Below are 22,795 nucleotides of genomic sequence, written 5' to 3'. Positions count from 1 at the left end.
TTAGGACATGTTGATAGTTGATGAAGCTCAGACCTGAAGGTAGATGAGAATTAGAACAGCCAGCATAGAAGGGCTAGTGGTCCAGGTAGAGAAGTAGGTAAGCGCTAGGCTGGAGAGTACTGGTGTAGAAAGACCAAGCTAGTTGGTGCTTTAAAAGCACTTACACTTTTGAAAACTATGTGATTAAAGCAGTAGTTCTCAATAGAGGTCGATTTTGCCTCCAAGGGCCATGTGGCAAAATCTGGAGACATTTTTGATTGGGTAGGTTGGAGGTATACTATTGCTTGAGATTGAGAAAACTTGTACTTAAGGTATATTTTTGCCCAAATTTTGGTACTAGTCATTATGTTCTAAACTCCTGTTCTCATCAACTTGGATCTTGTTTCCCTTTCCCAAAGAAACAAAATACGAACAGGTTTCAAGTGGCCTACTCCTCCACCCACTTTTGGGACATACCATTGCAGAGGTTCAAGGAACTCCGGGAATCTTTGGAAAATGCCACAAAATACCAAATACCTACTAACCACAGGGGAAAGGATCTGCGGAGACACACCCTCAGCTGCTCCGGAGGGTTGCCCAGGCAGAGAGGACTGAGATAAGGGACCGGGTAAAAAGGGCAATGCATTCATGTTTTATTTGGTTAACTTGCATAATTATGCGTTATTGTTAAAAGGAATACAAGGTGGGTTCCAGCTCTGGTTGAAAAGGTAAGAGATGTCCTCAAAGATCGGAAAGCTTTGCCCTCTGGACCTCCAGCTCCAGCTCCCCTTCCCCATGCGCTCCGTGCTGGCCTGGGGCCTCTCTGGGACTCTTTGGCCCACGGCTCTGGGCCGCCTTAGCACACAGAACCCGTCGGGCTCTAACCCCAGCCTGGCCCGACGCCTCACCTAGGCGGCCGGGCGCTACCTCTGGAAGCCCGGGAGCAGGCTGTCCTCGCGGTGCAGATTGCTCCGCTGGCGTCCGTGTGGCGCTCGGGGCGGCTCAAGCTCGGCTCCCTCAGGCCCTGGAGCGTGGCGCGAGCCCTCGGAAGGGCGGGAAACGCGTCGGGAGAGACGAGGCGCCGGCGGTCCGAGAGCCAGCGGACTCGAAGCCGCATCCCGGCGGGGCTGAGAGGCCGTGACCGAGGGGGCCCGGCCAGCGAGGGGCCAGCGCGCCACGCTTTCCTCTTGGCATACTCAGGAAGCCGAGTGAGGATGGTCACCTCAGCAAGCCGTGGGGAGATAATGAATTATTCATGAGCAAGCGGCTGGCCCCGCCCAGAAGGGCTGCTGAATATTCATGAACCCGAGGAGAGAGTTCGGGCCGGAAAAGGCGGTTGAGTCGCGGTCGGGAGGGGAGCCTCGGCGACCTGAGGTAAGCGGCGGCTCAGAAGCTGCGTCGCCTCGCGAGGCGGGCGCTTGGTCTTCTAGTTCTGTGGTCTTTGTGTCTAGTTGGTTTTTTTCTTCTTACTTGAGGCTTTATGTTTGATTTGCAAGTGTTTCTCGGGGGCAAAAATACTCTGAAGAGAAGCGGGAAGGCTGGGGTCTGAGGAGGAAGACAAAAGGGAGAAAAAGGAGAGCGCTGAGTTGGACTAGGAAGAACAGCTGCATTCCCACCGTCTAGGGGTATCTTTAAAAGTCAGATTTTTGTGGAGAAGAGGGTATAAATCAGCCTTGGTGTGGAGGCTGGAGCCATAATTAGGCACCGGTCAGTTGGTCAGGCTGACGACGTCTGTGTCACCGTGTTGCAAGTAGTGTGTGGAACTTTTGCAGTTTACCTTACCCGGGCAGGTTTTTCTCCAGCCTTTGAGATGTTCCGCCATTATCAATGCCTGGTACAGATTAAGAGGGGAGGGAGGTGGGGATGATCCTCCCTTCTTCTCCTCCTGCGACCTTACCTCCTCTTTCACCATATTGAGGACTTGGTGTTCAATCTCTGCGGACTTTGGCTCCCTAAACAGTACAGGGGAGAGAGTGTCTTGAAACTCCATATTAGCCAACCACCAAACGTGTTCCAAAGTGCGAGAGCATTGGACAGGCTGTGCGGTACATAATGTCCTTGGCTGGGGAAAATGAAGTAACAGTGTGATTCTTGCTCCCACCCGGCTTTCTAATTCCATTAGGATGATAATCTAATTTCTCCCCCCTTGGATCGTAAATCTCTCCAGATGGGAACAGTATTTTACATTCTGCAATCTTGCCCGTTGCCCGGCACATTGTAGTTGCCTAGTAAATGTTGAATGATTGAATAATTGAAATAGCATAGAAAAGGTATTAAAAAACCAAAAGAGCAGGAACAGATACCCAATTAATATAGTAGGAATCATTTACTCTGAGTGAGCATAGAGTAAGGGAATTATCAGGGCTAAATGGAACTTGTTAAAATGGTGAATAAAAATTTATTGAAGCAAGCTCTGTGGAAGGTCTAATTAACTGAAGTTTGGCAAACCAAGTTTCCCTTGCTGAGCTTCATTTTCCTTTTTTTAAATAGTTTTTTGGTTATGTTTAGATCCATTATCCATTTTGAATTAGTATTTGTATGCAGTATGAGATTTAGGTTGAAGTTCTTTTATCTCTTTTTTTTTAGCATTTGGAGGCATATATATATATATATATATCTACACACACACACACAGCCTATGGCTGTCCTCTTGTTCCAGCACCATTTGATTAAAATACCCTTTACTCCAGTGAATTGGCTTGCCTCTTCTTTAAAATGAAGGAGTTGGATTAGTAGTAGAGGACATCCCTGTTCCTCTTGAGCTTTTTGAATCTGCTGAACCCATTTATGTTGACATGCACTTCGTTTGAGTAAAGCCATCCTTTATTGATGCACATGTAAGGAAGGTCATCTAGTTACATTTCAGAGTCCAGCTATGGAATATTGTTCACTTGACAGGAAGGGGATTTTCTTGTTTTTTTTTTTTTTTAGAGACAGAGTCTCACTTTATGGCCCTCTGTAGAGTGCGGTGGCCTCACACAGCTCACAGCAACCTCCAACTCCTGGGCTTCAGTGATTCTCTTGCCTCAGCCTCTCAAGTAGCTGGGACTACAGGCGCCCACCACAACGCCCGGCTATTTTTTGGTTGCAGTTTGGCCGGGGCCGGGTTTGAACCCGCCACCCTTGGTATATGGGGCCGGCGCCTTACCGACTGAGCCACAGGCGCCGCCCGGGGATTTTCTTGTTAAAAATATGGTTTGGGGCCAGGCATGGTGGCTCACACCTGTAATCCTAACACTCTGAGAGGCTGAGGCAGGTGGATTGCCTAAGCTTAGGAGTTTGAGATCAGCCTGAGCAAGAATGAGACCCTGTCTCCCTGTCTCTACTAAAAGTAGGTAAACTATCTGGCTTTGTGGCAGGCACCTGTAGTCTCAGCTGCTTGGGAGGCTGAGGCAAGAGGATCGCTTGAACCCCAGAGATTGGAGTGAGCTATGAAGCCACAGCACTCTACCCAGAATGACAGAGTGAGACTCCGTTTCAAAAAAACAAAAATGTTTTTGGAAGATTAAGAAAGATGGGTAGAGACTCATCATAAATCAACTGGGATGATCTTTGGGAAAATGCAATAAAACTTTGATTTCTGCTTCACTTGGACAGGCCAAAGAAAGAAAGAAAGAAAGAAAAGGTGATTTAAACCTTAATAACTAAACAAAAGCTGTTGGTTAATCTTTATGTGAATCTTGAATTCATGAATAGAAAGGGTAAAATAGGAAGTAACTGTGCCACCATTTAAAGTAGGTCAAGAAGTAAGCCTAGAGTTAATCTTTATCAGAAGGAACACAGAAATCTTGACTGTTTTTCAAGAGGATCATAATCCTTGTCACAAAGTGGACCTATCAAACATAAAAGAGAATCATATTGATGCCCTGTAAAGTTTCAGATGTTTGTGTATCTAAGTTCGAAGCAAGTATTTAAGTGAAAGACATTTGAAAGTTAGAGTTCAGTTCTTAAAATCCATAGTTATAAAATCTCTTCTAGGTTTTTAAATAATGAGTCAGAACAAAGCAATTACAAAAAAATTAGACCTATTCTCTGAGAGTGCTTGATCTCTAGAGTCATACATCCTGGGGCTATCAATTTGTGAGCTTTCAAAATTAAGCAGGGTTTGTACTTGAATAGCAGTCCTCCACAGAACACCTGCTCAAAGGGAAAACAACAGTAGAAACGGCATAGTCAGAGGTTGAAAGGAGCCTGGTTATTTTGAATAATGATTTAGTTATTTTTGTGTTCCTGAAGCAAGCTCATTCTAGAACACCAGAAACAGACACTACTATGTTTAGAAATAAACAAGCAGGACCAACAAGTAGGGAGGCACTGGTAGTGCCTCATATTAGATAGAATGAAAGTAAAAAGGAATTTAATTTGGAAGAGACAGTCTAGAAAATCTCCTAAATTGTGAGTCAGACCACTTGAGTTTTAGTCTCAGCTCTGCCATTAACTGGCTGGCCAACACTGGGTAAGTCAATGATTTTTCTGGATCTTGATTTTTTCATCTAGAAAATTAGATGTTTGAACTAGATGACTATCTTAGTCCATTTTGTACTGCTATAATAATACCTCTTACTGGGTAATTTATAAAGAACAGATATTTATTGGCTCATAGTTCTGGAGTCTAGGAAGTATAAGATTGAGTGGCTGCATCTTGTTTTTTTGTTTTTTTTTTTTAAAGGAATATAAAACTATTGACCACTGTTCACTATTATTTACAATAAAAGTAAACAATATACAATTAGATAACATTCTGATTATTATGACTTTTTTTTTTTTTTTTTTGTAGAGACAGAGTCTCACTTTATGGCCCTCGGTAGAGTGCCGTGGCCTCACACAGCTCACAGCAACCTCCAACTCCTGGGCTTAAGCGATTCTCTTGCCTCAGCCTCCCGAGTAGCTGGGACTACAGGCGCCCGCCACAACGCCCGGCTAATTATGACTTTTTTTTATGGCTTCTGCTCAACCAGTAACCCAAATACTGAAAAGTTTGAGTCTACATGTAAGGAATGAGTTGCAATAAGGAAAAAACATGCACGTCAATAGTTTTAGATTACAGAGTTTGTTCACACATTTATGTAAAAAGGTATGAAACTGCCAACATGGTTTAACCATCTGATTAGGTTTCTGTAAGCCAAGCGTAGGAGTGGATTACCACAAGAATCTTTAATGACCATTTAACTAAGTCTTATTCATTTACCTCATTAGAACACACCAGGATTTGTCTAGTTTCCTCATGTGAGTGGGTAGGTTATTGGTTATGATAAAACTTTTCCTTTTAGAAATTTTGTAAACACAATTTTGCATTTATATGACTATACATACAGATTCTGACATGGATGTTTTTAAATTATCCATTTAAACTGTCGAATTAAGAATCAACTATTTAATTTGAAACATTATGGCTTCAGGAAAATTTTCTATTATTACATTGCTCAGAATGATGGTATTGCAGACACCTGGGCTTACCTGTGATTTTTGTTTTGGTGAATGTTTAAAAACAAAGAAAATCATTTACATATGAATGTCGCGTATACACATACAGAAACAAATTAAAAAAAAAAAAAAACCAGAATGGTCCTTAGGCAAAGAGTTAAACACAAGTTCTTACTGAATAATGGCTATGGAAATTTCCCTCAGTATTTAGAAAAGCTGTTTTCTTTTTCTTTTTTTTTTTTTTTTGTAGAGACAGAGTCTCACTGTACGGCCCTCGGGTAGAGTGCTGTGGCATCACACGGCTCACAGCAACCTCTAACTCCTGGGCTTACGCGATTCTCTTGCCTCAGCCTCCCGAGCAGCTGGGACTACAGGCGCCCGCCACAACGCCCGGCTATTTTTCTGTTGCAGTTTGGCCGGGGCTGGGTCCAAACCCGCCACCCTCGGCATACTGAGCCACAGGCGCTGCCCAGAAAAGCTGTTTTCTAATGCAGAGGAAATAATATACCATGGTATCAAGTGTTTTTTTTTTTTCTGATAAAGGAAGCAACTAGAGAAATCTTTTATTTGTTCAAAGTAACCAGTGCTATTGATGCAAGCCCCCCCCCAACGATTCTCCCAGTACTACTTTCAAAATGAACATATCAAACTTGATTTATTAGAATGTAGTTATTTCTTCACACTCTCAAGACCCAGATTTTATATATATATACATATATATAAAAAGCAATGCAAACAATTATTGAGCTTCATCTTCTGGACAAGAATGCCAAGTTAGTCTCTCTTCATAAAAAACAATAACAATTTGAGGACACTTCATGTTTGCTTCTTTTGCCAGCACCAAATCTGCCTCATCTGAATCTTTCCACTTCATAAGAAACATTAATTCTCCACTGCTGTCTGTGGCACCAATTATTCTTTCAGGATCAAGACCTCTGGCAAAGCCTCTTGGTTTGTCAGCAGCATCTCTTTTCTTTTTTGATTGGCTATCATTCGATTCACTGTCAGATACAGATTTTCTTTTTGTACCATCCTTTTCTTTACCAGCTTTTTGAGAATTAAGAAATGCTTCAATTAACTCTGGACAATCTAAATTTTCTTCAGGTTCCCAAGTATTATCAGCATCTGTAAATTCCTTCCACTCAGGAAATACTCCACCTTCCCATTTACTACTCGTCGATCCAGAACTTTTTCCACCACAAATTCTTCAGGCTCTGCCTCTTCAACCTTTTTACTCTTTCCGTTCTGCTTCTTTCCCATTTTTTGCAAGGTAGTTTTATTGGAGGCCATTTTTTATTGCAGACTTGAAGAGCTATTATTCACCGGCTCCGAGCTGCTCCGGGTCGCGAGTCTGCGGCGTCTCCCGAGTGGCTGCATCTTGTATGGGTCTTCTTACTGTACCATAAGATGGCAGAAGGCATCGCATAGTAGGGGTGATGGGGACAGTGCAAGGGTGCTGAACTCGTTTTAGTAACAAACCCATTTTCTGCATAATGATCCCACTCCTGGGATGACATTAACCTGTTCATGAAGGCACATCCCTCACGATCTAATCATCTCTTAGAGGTCTCACCTTAACACTTGCCCTGAGGATTATATTTGCAACATACGAACTTTGGGGACAAATTCAAACCATAGCAATGGCATTTAAAATTCCTCCTGCCTCTAAAATTTTCTGGGATTTTTAGACCCTTAGTTCTTCCTTGTTCTTCTAGTTTTTCTCTATTGACTTAGCAGTTATATATTGAGGATCTGCTTTATTCCAGTATTATGCTGCTGAGGATACAAGAATGAACTAAACAAGACACAAAAGGTCACATATTATATGATTCCATTTTTATGAAATGTTCAGAATAGTCAATTCCATAGAGATGAAAGGTAGATTGGTGGCTGCCTAGGGATGTGGGAAGGAAGGTATAGGAGTGACTGCTAATGAGCATGGGGTTGATGATGTGTAGTGATCAAATTGTTCTGGAATTATATTGTGGTGATAGTTGCATGATTTTGTAAATACACTAAAACCAACTGAATAGTACCCATAAGACAACATCTAGAAATAATGAGCTAGACAGATAAAATTTTGCCCTCATATTAGCTCACAGTAGGTGGTAGGATACATAAAGGCAACTACAAGATGAGTACGGAAGATAGTGCAAAGAGCACACAACCCAGACTTAGTAGTGGTAATCAGGAAACTATTTCTTGGGAAAATTGTACTAAACCATATCTGGGAGATAAGTAGGAATTGGGAATGGAGAAGAATGTTTCAGGAAGATGGAATATTGCATAAACCTGCAAGCTAGAGGGACTAGTCCTTTAGGGTAATTACAGCAGGTGAGAATGTGTGCTGCATAAACCTGTAAGGCAAAATGGTTACAGATGAGGCTAGCGAGGCATAAGCCAAATCTCGAAGCCATGTTAAGGATTTTGGATTTTATTCTGAGGGAGATTATTGAAGTATTTAAAATTACATAATCAAGTTTGTAATTTAAAAAGAAAACTCTGACTGCAATATAAGGAATAGACTGAAGAAGAGTAAGATTGCTGGGGTTACAGAGGTCCAGGTAAAAGATAAGGCTGGTTGATCTTAAGTAGAGATAACAACAACATGGAAAGTGAGGAGTGGACACATTTGAGAAATATTAAGGTAATTGAATATTAAGATGAGGAAGGGATCAGGGCTGAGTCACAGGTTTTAAGATCGGACAATTAGGTATTTGTAGATGTTATTCACTGAGCTAGGGAACAGAAATAGATTTGGGGGAAAAAGAATTCACATTTGGATGTGCTGAGAACATCGAAGTGGATCTGTCTTATGGCCAGATAGAACAAATCAGCAACTCCTGGGACAGAACTGGGCAGGGATACATAAGAATTTTTAGACTATAAATAGTGATTGAAACAACAGGAGTGTATTTGTTCATCCAGGTAATGTGTTTAGATGTTAAAAAAAAAAAAAGAAAAAGAAAAGAAAAGATAAAGAAGAGCTCTTAGGACAGAACCCAAAGAACACCAAACTGGCAGGGAAAGAATAGTCAGGGAAAAATGTCTGGAGAGGACAGTAAGAAGGAACAACTGGAAGGCTAGAGGAAAACCAGGACACTGAACACTAATCTGAGATGTTTTTAAGCAAACATGCCTTTTAACATATTTTTTTTTAAAGTGTGTCAGAAAGTATTGAGGGGAGGGCGAGTGGTGAAATTGGGGAGATGCTGGTCAATGAATACATATTTAGTTAGATAGGAGGAATACATTTAATAGTGACAATAGTTAATAATAAATGCTAAGAGTGGGTGGTAAGTGTTCTTACCACAAAAATGATAACAATATGAAGTAATGCACTTGTTAACCAGCTAGATGCAACTATTCTACAGTATATATACTTCAAATCATCATGTTGTAGAAAACAAATATATACAATTTTATATGTCAGTTAAAAACAGAAACTAGAAGAAAGGGTTAAGGGTTAACACAATCTAAAAAAGAAAGTGTCCCAAAGGCTTTACAAATAATGAAATAATGATGAATTCTTGAAATAACCCTGTAAGTAGGTACTATTATTATTTCTACTTTACAGATGAAAAACTGGGGCACCCAATTCACTCAAAGTCTTGTGTTGAACGAATTTCAGACTGAGATTTGACCCTGAGCAGTTTGGCTCCAGAAGAGTCCATGTGCTTAACTACTATGCTGTGCTACCTCATCAGATGAACACGTTTGGATAAACACCAAAAGAGCCCTGAAAAGTTGGATTTATTGTCTTCATTTTAGAAAAGAAAACTGAAGACTAGAGAAATTAAGTAATTTGGAAGGTTCACACAGATGCTATATAGTGGAGACAGAATTTGAACCCAGAATTTGAATCCAGATTCCTTAACTTTAAAGCCTCTTTCTACTAGATTATACTGCTGGTTATTTTTTTCTTAATGTACATATATGTGTGTATTAAATTTAAATTTACTCTTATAAATGTTAATTCCTAAGGAATTTACCAAATGCTAATAGTAACTAGCTTGAATCCTTTCTCAAAAGCAAATGTCCTGGATGTTTCAAAGTTTTCAGTGTTATCTATTTAATCCAGGCCGTCCATACATTGCAAAAAATATGGGTATAGTAATGCATGGTGTTCTAGTTGATTGATGCTATTTTCAGGGCTTGATTCTCTAGAAATGTCATCAGACTATCTTATGATCATAGAGAAATTTAAAAAAAAAAACACCAATAAAGAAAGTTTAAAAATCTTTTTTTTTTGAGACCGAGTCTCACTATGTCGCCCTCACAACAACCTCAAACTCTTGGGCTTAATTGATTCTCTTGCCTCGGCCTCCCAAGTTGGTGGGACTACAGGTACCTGCCACAATGCCCGGCTATTTTTTGTTGTTGTAATTCTCATTGTTGTTTAGCAGGCCCTGGCCGGGTTCGAACCCACCAGCCCTGGTGTATGCGGCGCCCTAAACACTGAGCTATGGGTGCCGAGCCTAAAAAATCATTATTTCTCTTATGCATTGTCTCTAAAGACTAATAACTATCCTAGTAGGGGATAATTTACCTTGGTTTACTAGGCTAGGACTATAACTTAAATTCTTATAGCTACTTTTTTCCCATTTTATTTTTTATTTTTAGAAACAGAATCTGTCTTTGTTGCCCAGGCTAAAGTGCAGAGGCATGATGATAGCTCACTGCAGTGTTAAACTCTTGGCCTCAAATGATCCTCTTGCCTTGGGCTCCCAAAGTGCTTGGCATTGTAAGTGTGAGCCCCATCACCTAGTGCCATTTTATCTCCTGAAATTTAAGGGGGATGCCTGAAGTGTTGAATCAGATTTGAAGGTTATACTCTGAAGTCAACAAAAGATACTTGGAATTTTCAAGGATCAAAGGACTATTAGGTACTTTTCAGACTCGTATATAAAATATTGTCAAAGAGTGTCCCCTAGTGCCACTCTTAAGAAGTAATTTGAGAGAAATTAAATATTACATGTTTATAATCTCTATCACCACCTTGTGGCAATGTCCTCAAATAATTCTGCCCTCTTATTGGCAAAATATTCCAGAATCTTGCATTAATCAATGTACAAAAACAGATCACAGGCTATCCTGGGCAATCCAGAGTGGAATTTCTCTGAAGGGATTATTTGACAAGTATTTTGGTCAGAACTCCATAAAATCTTGAAAAGAAGCCCTAGTTGAAATTAAATTAAGGCCTTGGAAAAGAAAAGGAATTTGCTTCTTTTTTATATTAATGAAACAAGAGAGTTCAAAAATTAGATGTATTTTAAACATTTATTTTAATGTGGTAATCTATGCATAGCATAAAACTCAGCCATCTCAAGTGTACAATTCAGTGGCACTAAACACATTTACAATGCTTTGCAACCATCACCACTATCAATTTCCAAAACATTTTCATCTTCTAGAACAGAAACTCTGTACCCATTAAAAGCTTCATTCTTTCCACTCCCCTAACCCATAGTAACATCTATTCTACTTTCTGTCTCTATGAATTTGCCTATTGTGGGTACTTCATATAAGTGGAATCATATAATATTTATCTTTTTGTGTCTGACTTTTTTCATTTACCATATTTTCAAGGTTGATTTGGAATCTCATTCCTTTTTAAGAATGAATTATGTTGCATTGTATGTACCATGTTTTATTCACTCACCTGTTGATAGACATTTTGATTGCTTCCATCTTTTAGCTCTTTTGAATATATAGTATACCTAGAGTAGTATCAACCCAAAAGAAAGAGGCCGAGGCATAAAATATATCTTACTTTATTTTTTAGAGACAGGTCTGGCTCTGTCACGCAGGCTGAAATGCAGGGATACAATTATAGCTCATTGTAACCGCAACTCCTAAGCTCAAGCAAGCCTCCTGCCTCAGCCTCTCAAAAAGTACAGACTACAGGCATACACCACCATACCCAGTTAATTTTAAAATTTTTTGTAGAGACAAGGTCTCATTATGTTGCCTGGGTTGGTGGCTGGTCTCAAATGTAATAAAAAGGGGGACAGAGAGTGGGCTGATAAAAAGTTGTTTGGTGCCTTCTTCAGCAGCATGTATACTAAAATTGGTATGATCCGGAGGAGATTAACATGGCCCCTGTGCAAGGACGACATGTAAATTCATGAAGCGTTCCATAGTTTTTATGGCACACTTCCTGGGTGAGGGCACAACTACAACAGGGACCTTACCTAACAAACACCCAAACATTGTAACCTAATCGTTTGTTCCCTCATATTAATCTGAAATTTTTTTTTTTTTTGTAGAGACAGAGTCTCACTGTACCGCCCTCGGGTAGAGTGCCGTGGCGTAACACGGCTCACAGCAACCTCTAACTCTTGGGCTTACGCGATTCTCTTGCCTCAGCCTCCTGAGCAGCTGGGACCACAGGCGCCCACCACAACGCCCGGCTATTTTTTTTTGTTGCCGTTTGGCCGGGGCTGGGTTTGAACCCGCCACCCTCGGCATATGGGGCTGGCACCCTACTCACTGAGCCACAGGCGCCGCCTTAATCTGAAATTTTTTTAAAAGTTGTTTGTTCAGGAATTTTCATTGGTTTATAGAAATAACATTTATCAATGATTGGCTGTAATTGTTAAGCTATAGGATGTGGGTTATAGTGTCTGGTTCAACATTATTAGTTTAATTTATAGCTATCTGTGGCAACAGCAAGCAGTTTCAAGAGATGAATACACAGCTCAAAGTGGGAAGTAGGATGAGACTGCTGTCTAATTTTAATTTCTCTTTGTGCCTGATAATTTAAAAGGACTTATATTCCTCAGATAAAAGTTTTTTTTTTTTTGGGACAGAGTCTCGTTCTGTTGCCCTAGGCTAGAATGCTGTGGCATCATAGCTCACGGCAACCTCAAACTCCTGGGCTCAAGAGATCCTCTTGCCTCAGCCTCCCTGAGTGGCTGGGACTATAGGCCTGCGCCACTGCATCTGGTGAGTTTTTCTGTCTTTGGTAGCAGTGGAGGCTCGCTTTTGCTCAGGTTGGTTTCAAATGCCTGAGCTCAAGCAATCCACCTGTCTGAGCCTCCCAGAGTGCTGGGATTACAGGCATGAGCCACCTCACCCAGCCTTAAAAGCTCTTATTTCTCAGATGGAAATACTGGATAATATGGCAATTCATTTAATTTTTTGAGGAACTCCCATATTGTTTTCAAAATGGCTGCACCATTTTACATTCCCACCAGCAATGCCGAATGGTTTTAATTTCTTGTCCTTATCAACGTTTATTATTTTCAGTTTTTAATAGTTATTTATATATTTTTAATTGACACATAATTGTACATACTTATAGGGGACACAATGATATTATAACACAATATATGTTTACAACGTGTAATGATCCAGAGTAATTAGCATATCCATCACTTCAAATACTTATCATTTCCTTGTGTTGGGAACAATCAAAATCCTCTCTTCTAGCTCTTTGAAAATACAGGGTGTCCATAAAGTTTGTGTGGAATTTAAGTTGCACACGAACTTTACGGACACCCTATATACAACAAATTATTGTTAACCGTAGTCCTTCTGAGGTGCTATGGAACGCTAAAACTTATTTTTCCTATCTAGCTGTAATTTACTATCCATTAACTGACCTCTTCTATCCTCCCCTCCTCACACCCTTCCCAGCCTCTAAGAGCTACAATTCTACTCTCTACTTCTATGAGCTGAACATTTTTAGCTCCACATATGAGTGAAAAACGTGACATTTTTCTTTCTGTGCCTGGCTCATTTCACTTAACATAATATCCTCATCCATGTTCCCAAGAATGACAGGATTTCATTCTTTTTTATGCTTGAGTAGTGTTCTATTGTGTGTACATACCACATTTTCTTTATCTATTAATCTGTTTGTGGACACTTAGGTTGATTCCATATCTTGGCTATTGTGAATAGTCCTGCAATAAATATGGAGGTGTAAATATCTCTTTGATATACTGATTTCTTTTCCTTTGAATAAATGCCCAGTAATGGGATTGCTGGATCATACAGTATTTCTATTTTAAGTTTTTTGAGTACCCTCTGTGTTGGTTTCACAATGGTTGTACTAATTTACATTCCTACCCATGATGTAGAAGTGTTTCATCTTCTTTCCCAGCATTTGTTTTTTATCCTTTTTTTTTTGTTGTTGTTGTTGAGACAGGGTCCCACCCTATGCCCCTGAGCAGAGTGCAGTGGGTGTGGTAGCTCACCACAACCTCAGACTCGGGCTGCCTCAGCCTCCGGAAGCCGCTGGGATTACAGGCGCTCGCTGCGGCGCCCGGCTGGGTTTTTCCATTTTTTTCACGAGTCGGGGTCTCACTGTCGCTCAGGCGAGTCTCGAACTCCTGAGCTCAAGCGATTCTCCCTCCTCAGCCTCCCACAGTGCTGGGATTACAGGCGTGAGCCACCGCGCCCGGCTGTTTTTTATCCTTTTGATCATAGCCATTCTACCTGGGATGAGAATGGTATCTTATTGTGGTTTTGATTTGCATTTCTCTGATAGTGATGTTGAAAATTTTTTCATATTCTTGTTGGCCATTTACGTCTTCTTTTGTGAAATGTCTATTCAGATCCTTTGCCCATTTTTAATTGGGTTATTGGTCGGGTTTATTATGGAGTTGCTTTATTTTATCTTATGTTCTGGATATTAATCCCTTGTTGTACGAATAGCTTGTAAATATTTTCTCCTATTCTATATAGGTTATCTCTTCACTTTGTTGATTGTTTACTTTGCTAAGTAGAGCTTTTTAGTGTGATAAACTCCATTTGTCTATTTTTGCTTCTGTTGTCTATGTTTTTGGAAGTTTTATGTACAAAATATTTGCCCAGACCAATGTCCCAGCATTTCTTCTGGGTTTTTTCCCAAGTAGTTTTGTATTTCTGAGTCTTACATTTAAGTCTTTAATCCATTTCAAGTTGAATTTTGCAGATGTTGAGAGTTATGAGTCTAATTTTATTCTTCTGCATGTGGATATCTAGTTTTCTGAGCACCATTTATTTTCTCCAATATGTATGTTCTTGATACCTTTGTCAAAAATCAGTTGGCTGTGAACATATGGAGTTATTTTGGGGTTCTCTATTCTGTTGCATTGGTGTATGTGTCTCTTTTTATTATACTAGTACCATGCTGTTTTGGTTACTATAATCTTGAAATATATTTTGAAGTCAGGTAGTAGGATGCCTCCAACTTTGTTCTTTTTGCTCAGGATAGCTTTAGCTATTTGGGGTCTTTTGTGGTTCCATAGGAATTTTAGGATTGTATTTTCTATTTCTGTATAAATATCATTGGTATATTTTTTAAATTTATTTATTATTAAATTATAGCTGTGTACATTAATGCAATCATGGGGCACCATACACTGGTTTTATATACCATTTGACATATTTCATCACACTGGTTAACATAGCATTCCTGGCATTTTCTTAGTTATTGTGTTAAGACATTTATATTCTACACTTAGTAAGTTTCTTTCTTTCTATTTTTTTTTTTTGCAGTTTTGGCCAGGGTGGGCTTGAACCCACCACCCCAGGTATATGGGGCCAGTGCCCTACTCCTTGAGCCACAGGCACTGCCCTATATTTAGTAAGTTTTACATGTACCCTTGTAAGATGAACCGTAGGTGTGGTCCCACCAATTACCCTCCCTCTGCCCATCCTCCTCTCTCCCCTCCTCTTCCTTTCTTCTTTCCCCATATTCTTAGGTTATAGTTGGGTTATAGCTTTCATATGAAAGGTATAAATTAGTTTCATAGTAGGGCTGAGTACATTGGATACTTTTTCTTCCATTTTTTTTTTTATGGTTGTGATTCTTATCCTTTAATGAGATCTGTGGGAAAGACAACCCACAGCAAGTGTTGGAGGGAAGCTGGTATAATGGCAACTTATTAAATCTGAATTGCACAACAGCTCTCCTGAAATGAAGAAAAGGTAATTGTTAAGGAAGAATGGTATTACTAACATCTTCTCCCAGCTCTACACTACTACCCTGTTTCCCTGAAAATAAGTCAGTGTCTTATTTTAAGGTGTGCTCCCAAAGATGCACTAGGTCTTATTTTCAGGGGACGTCTTATCTTTCCTGTAAGTAGGTCTTATTTTCGGAGGATGTCTTATTTTCGGGGAAACAGGGTAGTTTATGTGATTGCTAATAGGGGCATTTCATGACACTGCAAAGCCATGAACCAGAAACTTAAAAAAAAAAAAGCCTGTCATCTGCATAGAAATGATGCAGCAACCCAACAGTAAAGAATGAGGTGGGATCTCACAAGAATTTTTTTCTTCATTGAAGCAGTTTGAAATGCAAGTAGTCAAAAAAAAAAAAGGGAAAAAAGTTTTTTCTTGCTAAGATCCCACTACCAACACAGAATAAATTGTGTCATGAATAAAACAGTTTAAGGTGGCCATTTTCAGAAGGTAATAATAACACAAATACTGAGATTTGCAATGGAAGTCCATTTTATTGAAGCTGCAAAGCATCTCAGGAGCTTTTAGAGAACACTAGACAAACTAGTTGAACTAGAAAGGATAGCCAAATAGAATTATTATGGAGATATTGTGAAATGGTATAAACCAAAAACTTAAGACATATCTGTAAAAGCCCCCCAACCCCAAAGGGATCTATTCTTTCAAACCTGCTTCTTTGAATAAAAAATTTCCTTGTTTAGATTTCAATCCAAGTGCAGACTGGCCCAGACCACACATGTTGGCTCATGCCTGTAATCCTAGCTCTCCGGAAAGCCAAGGCGGGTGGGCTGCTTTGAGCTCAGGAGTTTGAAATCAGCCTGAGTAAGACCAAGACTCTGTCTCTACTAAATCAAAACACTAGCTGGACGTGGTGGGACACACCTGTAGTCCCAGCTTCTCAGGGAGGCTGAGACAAGAGGTCTCTTGAGCCTAAGAGTTTGAAGTTGCAGTGAGCTAAAACACCATGGCATTCTAGCCTGGGGCAACAGAGTGAGAGACTGTCTGAAAAAAAGCAGCTGTCCCAGAGAAGAATGGTATGAAATAGCTTCTTTGGCTCCTAGGAAGAGGTGGAGGGTAAAATATAAAAGCAAACACAGAAACTGTACAGATGGCATAAATTATAAAAGTCAAACAAGGCAATTCACCTGAGCTAGGTATGGAATTTTGGTTTGCCTTTTTCTACTTTTCTCAATTAAAATCATTATTTGCTTAAAGGCACAAAGTAAAGGAAACTTAATATATCTTAGTATTCCTATCATTTTTCAATTTAGGTTTAGCTTAGTGGGGGGCATACAAGGAGGCTTTCAAAATCTGTTCCTTTGCTTAAATTATTGTGTAAATTTAGAGCAACAAAGTGGTTTAGGTCAGTGGTTCTCAATCCTTCCTGCATAGCAGAATCACCTGGAGAGCCATAAAAAATACCAATGGCGGCGGCACCTGTGGCTCAGTGAGTAGGGCGCCGGCCCCATATGCCGAGGGTGGCAGGTTCAAACCCAGCCCCGGCCAAACTGCAACAAAAAAATAGCCGGGCGTTGTGGCGGGCGCCTGTAGTCCCAGCTGCTCGGGAGGCTGAGGCAAGAGAATCGCGTAAGCCCAAGAGTTAGAGGTTGCTGTGAGCCGTGTTATGCCACGGCACTCTACCCGAGGGCGGTACAGTGAGACTCTGTCTCTACAAAAAAAAAACAAAAAAACCGATGGCTAGGCCCCACTCTAAGAAAATAAATCAGGATCTATGGAGGTGTGGCTCAGGCATTAGTATTTTTATTTTTATTTTTTTTTAATTTTATTTATTACTATTATTATTTTATAATTAAATCATAGCTGTGTACATTAACGTGATCATGGGGCACCATACACTGGTTTTATAGACCGTTTGACACATTTTCATCACACTGGTTAACATAGGCTTCCTGGCATTTTCTTAGTTATTGTGTTAAGACATTTACATTCTACATTTACTAAGTTTCACATATACCCTTGTAAGATGCACCACAGGTGTAATCCCACCAATCACCCTCCCTCCGTCCCCCTCCTCTCTCCCTTGCCTCCCTTTCCCACTTTCCCCTATTCTTAGGTTATAACTGGGTTATAGCTTTCATGTGAAAGCCATAAATTAGTTTCATAGTAGGGCTGAATACATTGGATATTTTTTCTTCCATTCTTGAGATACTTTACTAAGAAGAATATGTTCCAGCTCCATCCATGTAAACATGAAAGAGGTGAAATCTCCATCTTTCTTTAAGGCTGCATAATATTCTATGGTGTACATATACCACAATTTATTAATCCACTCGTGGATCAGTGGGCACTTGGACTTCTTCCATGACTTAGCAATTATGAATTGGGCTGCAATAAACATTCTGGTACAAATATCTTTGTTACAGTGTGATTTTTGATCTTCTGGGTATATACCTAGTAGAGGAATTGTAAGATCGAGTGGCAGGTCTATTTTTAGATCTCTAAGTGTTCTCCAAACTTCTTTCCAAAAGGAAAGTATTAGTTTGCATTCCCACCAGCAGTGCAGAAGTGTTCCCTTTTCTCCACATCCACGCAAACATCTCTGGTCTTGGGATTTTGTGATATGGGCTAATCTTACTGGCGTTAGATGATATCTCAAAGTAGTTTTGATTTGCATTTCTCTGATGATTAAGGATGATGAGCATTTTTTCATATGTCTGTAGGCCATGTGTGGAAGGCTGACACCACAGCATCTATTTTATAGGCCAAGTGCTGACTTTGACCTTGAGCTGTTTTATTCTCGGTTTGTTCTCTGGCTTAACTTTCTGCCAAAGAGTAGGCGTCTTTTGTTACTCTCTGTTGGGTTCCTCATCACTGTCTAGTGAGATAAGATCCTCTTGCTCATTAAGCCGACAGCTAGGAGGAGTGCTTCCAGCAGCCCCAAAATCCTGGGACGGATCTTGGGATTTAATATCCTTTTCTTTGTGGTGATATAACAGTTCTTCTCCCTTTTTTATGACATCCGCAACCGTGGGACAAACACTGCAATAGCTAATAATATCATTAATGAGATTCCAGTACGAGAAAGCAGTGACTGGTATTTTTTCTGATTCTATATAAAACGAAGTATTATTTTTTTGAGATATCTCAAGTATGACAGTGGAGCTTTAATAGGGATTGCATTAAAATTGTATATTGCTTTGGGTAGTATGGACATTTTAACAATGTTGATTCTTCCCAGCCATGAGCATGGTATGTTTTATGAATGTTGATTTTGTAACCTGAGACTCTGCTGTATTCCTTTATCACTTCTAAGAATTTTATAGTAGAATCCCTGGTGTTTTTATCATTGGTAGTTTGATAGATTGCATTGAATCTGTAGATTGGTTTAGATAGTATGGTTATTTTACAATATTCATCACTCTTTTATAGTTTTCTTGTAGAAAAATAGGTTAACTTCCCTGGTTAAATTTATTTCTAGATTTTTTTTATGTAGCTAATGTAAACGGGATTGCTTTCTTGATTTCTTTTTTAGCTAATTTGATGAATAACCATTTTAGTGGATATGAAGTGTAAATATTCACTTTAGAGATGAATTTGCAAATAAATTACACATGAAGTTAAATTCAAGAAATGTTTTGAGGCTTGGCGCCTGTAGCTCAGTGATTAGGGCACCAGTCACAAGCACCAGGGCTGGTGGGTTCAAACCCACCCAGGGCCTGCTAAAAAAAGACAACAATAATAAAAAAATAGCTGGGCATTGTGGCGGGCCTCTGTAGTCCCAGTTACGTGGGAGGCTGAGGCAAGAGAATTACTTAAGCCCAAGAGTTTGAGGTTGCTGTGAGCTGTGACTCCATGGCCCTCAACCAAGGGTGACATACCAAGACTTTGTCTCAGAAAAAAAAAAAAAAGAAAGAAATGTTTTGAGCCCTTGCTATATACAGAGCAGTATACTCTGAGGCAGAAACAAGGATGAATAATATATTGAGTCTTTAGGTGATTTTCAGTTTAATTTCCTCCTCTCAACATACAAATAAGTAAATCATCTTATAACTTTTCCTGGATGGTTGGAAAAATTAATCTAGAAACTGTATGCCAAATTTATCAAAAATTGATGATGGAGATACAAATGTTTATTAAATGTATTTCCCAATGAATATGGTCAAATTCTAATTACATTGTTCTCCTTTGGAAAATTCACAGTAGGCATTTTTCCAATTCATTTTATTGTTTAGATATGTTCTTATAGAATTATTTTAGTATTCATTCTTACTTTTGTTTCTTCAAAATAGAGCTTGGTAAATTGCTCCCTATTCTGAATAAACTGGGAAACAGCTTATACTTAACTGACTTTGATTTTAGTTTTTATGTTTGTTTGTAGAATTTTTCAGTTCTATTAAAGGGAAGAGTAAGACAGGAAGTATTATTTTAGCCAAAGTGTCTAATTTTTTTTGTTTGTTTTTTACAGGTTAGAATTGTTGAAAGAATTCTGATATATTTCTACAATGGCCACTGCCCAGCTCTCTCATTCATTCACAGTACAAAAGGCATCTAAGGTATCTGTTAAGAATTAAAAGAAAATCAATGACAATTTAGTAAGTTAGTTTGGAATCATGATTTTAATCTTTGGTGTTTTTTAAAATTTTAAGCAGCAATTTTATCAGTTAATTGGCGCATAAAATTCTGGGAGAGTATGTGTTCATTTTAACTGCCTAATGGACTGAAGATAAGATATTCAGAAAATTAAAATAGATTTCTACAAAGTAACTTACTGGTTGCTTGTTTCATGTCTATACAGTACATTTAGATCTTTCAGAGCGAAAGAAATCAGAAATAAGTACACGTTTAAAGAAAATAGTTCTTTGTTAGACATTTACTTCCTGAAGCAATTAGGAAACTTTTGTTGCACACTGTGATGTAATTATAAGAACTGAAGGAGAGGACACTGAGAGAAACAGATGCCAGGAGCCTGGGGAAGTATGCCCAGGCCCGGTGACCTGGCTGGATTCATCTGGATAAGTTTAGCTTGTCCCATGACATTCATTAATGCATCATCTGTTTATTCACTGAGACTCAATAATATTTAATATATGTAATGCTGTGTTATTCACTGCAAGAATACAAAAGAAAAGATCATCAAGAAATTTATAATCTGGTTAAGGAAATAAGATCTATAGGAGTTAAGTCAAGATGAAAAGCAGCATATGATTTATATATTTATGGAAAAGAGTAGGGCAATACAAATCTTAGTAATTTAGAGATTTAGTGTGGACTGCAGTAGTCCTCTTGAAAGACGTAGGCTTTAAGGTGGACCTTGAATGATGAAAAGAATTGGAGTAGAGGAGAGAGAATTCCATGAGGAAAACCTAGCATATGTTTTGTGAATGGGAAATAAGCACAACATATTTTAGAGAATAGCAAAGAACCCGTCCTTACTGGAGTGGAGGGCTCTTTATATTGGACAAAGAAATAAAATTGGATAGGCACTTTAGGGACAAATTAATATAGATCTTAAGAGCCAAGCTAAAGAATTTATGCTTTATTTTGTAGTCTATGGAAAGTCAGATAGTTTGATTCAAGTAAAATAATTATTTTACAAAAATTAAGCTGTTGCAGAGGTAGAAAAGATTGGAGTTGAAGGAGAATTAGGACAAAGAGAAAACATCATTTTCCTGACTTATATTCAATATACTTACCATGCAGGTGGCTGATTTTATTTGGTTTCCTAAGTGTGCTTACATCCTGGGGGAAAAGACTGAGCTGGGTATGTGAATTGCAATCAGCCTGGCAGTTATTTTCCTCACTGTAAATTAACAAATTGACCTTTTAATAAAAACAAATCTTTGTTGGTTGGACTACATGAGCTACTTGCTGCAATAAAATTTAGGTGACTGTATGATTTTTGCTACTTAATACTAACAACAACACCAATAATAATTATAAGATCTGGGCGGTGCCTGTGGCTCAAAGGAGTAAGGCACTGGCCCCATGTGCCAGAGGTGATGGGTTCGAACCCAGCCCTGGCCAAAAACTGCAAAAAAAAAAAAAAAAAAAGTTAAAAAAAAAATTATAAGATCTAACATTTATTCAGCACTTACCATGTGCCAGGTACTGTGCCCAGGGTTTTATGTTATTATTTCAATTAAACCTTGCAATGGGGAGGGAACTAAAGCTCAGAGAAATACAGTAGCTTGCCCAAGGTCATGTAACTTGACAGGTAAACTGTCAAACATCACTTATATTAGAACTGTATTTCATTAAAATAATTGACAGTAGTGTTTTCTGTTATCAAGCCATAGCGTTTTCATAGAAATTTATAAAAACACTGATAATAATTCTGAAAGTATTATTCCAGCCGAGCTGAGAAAAATATCCCTGGAGTATATAGAACTCCAGAGGGCTTTTCCAACCATTGATCTTCATTACTACAAAGGACCTCTTAGATTTTTATATTTGAAGTAAATGTCTTTATACTTCCAAGTTATTTAGTCTTACAAATGGATTATTCAAATATTGACACTAAGTTTTGGAATGTTTTCAATAAGTTACTACATGCATGCCATGCTGCCTATTACCCAGTTACTCACAAAAACCTTAATTTTTCAGTATCTGTGGGTGCAAAAACCAATTTTCTAAAAAATTTTACACATGCACACATCCTCCCAGGACATCATATATGCAAGAGTAAATGTTATTATATACCTTTTAAAGAACTGACTGTAATATGATTTGACAAAAAGAATGGTGTGGTAATATATTGCCACTATATAGTGTACCAAAGAAGAAGCATTCTTCTTTTTTTTTTTTTTTTGCAGTTTTTGGCCAGGGGCTGGGTTTGAACCCGCCACCTCTGGTATATGGGGCTGGCGCCCTACACCTTCGAGCCACAGGTGCCGCCCAGAAGAAGCATTCTTATATAGCAAAATCGTGTCTAGAATGTCCAAAAGATATTCTAGAAATATGTAAAATATTTTTGGAAGTTCTTTTTCATCTAAAGGCATATTTGTGTCAATATCTGCCTCTAAGTAACAGACTTACGAAGACTTCAGCAATTGAAACCAAGTCAGTATAGTAAAGAGACCCCTGAATTTGAATAGTAAGGGAATCAGAAGCTGAGAGTTAACACTAGCTCTGTCATCTGGCACTATAACTACCTCTCCAGATTTTTTTTTTTTTGTACCTGTGAAATTGCATTATATTACATTATTTCTAAGATCCTTCCAATTTTAAAATATTGTGCAAGGTTAAAAAAAAAAAAGGAATTTGGATTTGATTTACCCAGGCAGTTGTCTCCGCTTTAATCTGATGAAGAAAGAGAAAAACTCTTCTGCCCATTTGTTATTAAGGCCTTGACTATTAACATTAAAATAATTCCAACTAGATTAGTGTAGTGTTTTCTCACTAAAATTGTAACAGTGGTAAACTTATTCTGTCACTAAACTTTGGAAACCTCCAGAACTTAACCAAATACATTTTAGCA

The 22,795-nt window shown here is 38.9% G+C and overlaps 1 protein-coding gene, 1 non-coding gene and 1 pseudogene across 14 annotated transcripts in view; 2 read left to right on the top strand and 1 right to left on the bottom strand.

Annotated features, from left to right (window-relative positions):
* Positions 1–1,269: 1,269 nt before the first annotated feature.
* Positions 1,270–22,795, top strand: part of HORMAD2 (HORMA domain containing 2) — a 144,770-nt gene continuing 123,244 nt past the window's right edge. For 8 of the 13 annotated variants that reach the window (XR_008379507.1, XM_053588014.1, XM_053588013.1 and 5 more), the window contains exon 1: positions 1,270–1,353. Coding sequence is in view for 11 of the 13 variants with exons in the window: in XM_053588014.1 (XP_053443989.1) it covers positions 1,279–1,353 (75 nt within the window). In the remaining 2 variants the exon portion in view is untranslated. Of the gene's footprint in view, positions 1,354–8,980; positions 10,148–10,186; positions 10,290–19,783; positions 19,872–21,018; positions 21,080–22,795 lie in introns of those variants that run through there. The other 5 variants (XM_053588011.1, XM_053588010.1, XM_053588009.1 and 2 more) reach the window with 5 other exon arrangements.
* Positions 5,849–8,952, bottom strand: LOC128583630 (chromobox protein homolog 3-like; annotated as a pseudogene).
* On the top strand, positions 11,444–11,550 carry LOC128585174 (U6 spliceosomal RNA). Its single transcript, XR_008379910.1, has one exon. It is a non-coding gene; the product is annotated as a U6 spliceosomal RNA (small nuclear RNA).

Source organism: Nycticebus coucang, chromosome 4 (genome assembly GCF_027406575.1).
Source record: "Nycticebus coucang isolate mNycCou1 chromosome 4, mNycCou1.pri, whole genome shotgun sequence".
Classification (NCBI taxonomy): domain Eukaryota; kingdom Metazoa; phylum Chordata; class Mammalia; order Primates; family Lorisidae; genus Nycticebus; species Nycticebus coucang.
The sequence above is the reverse complement of the archived record's forward strand: the minus strand, read 5'-3'. Positions and strand labels throughout refer to the sequence as shown.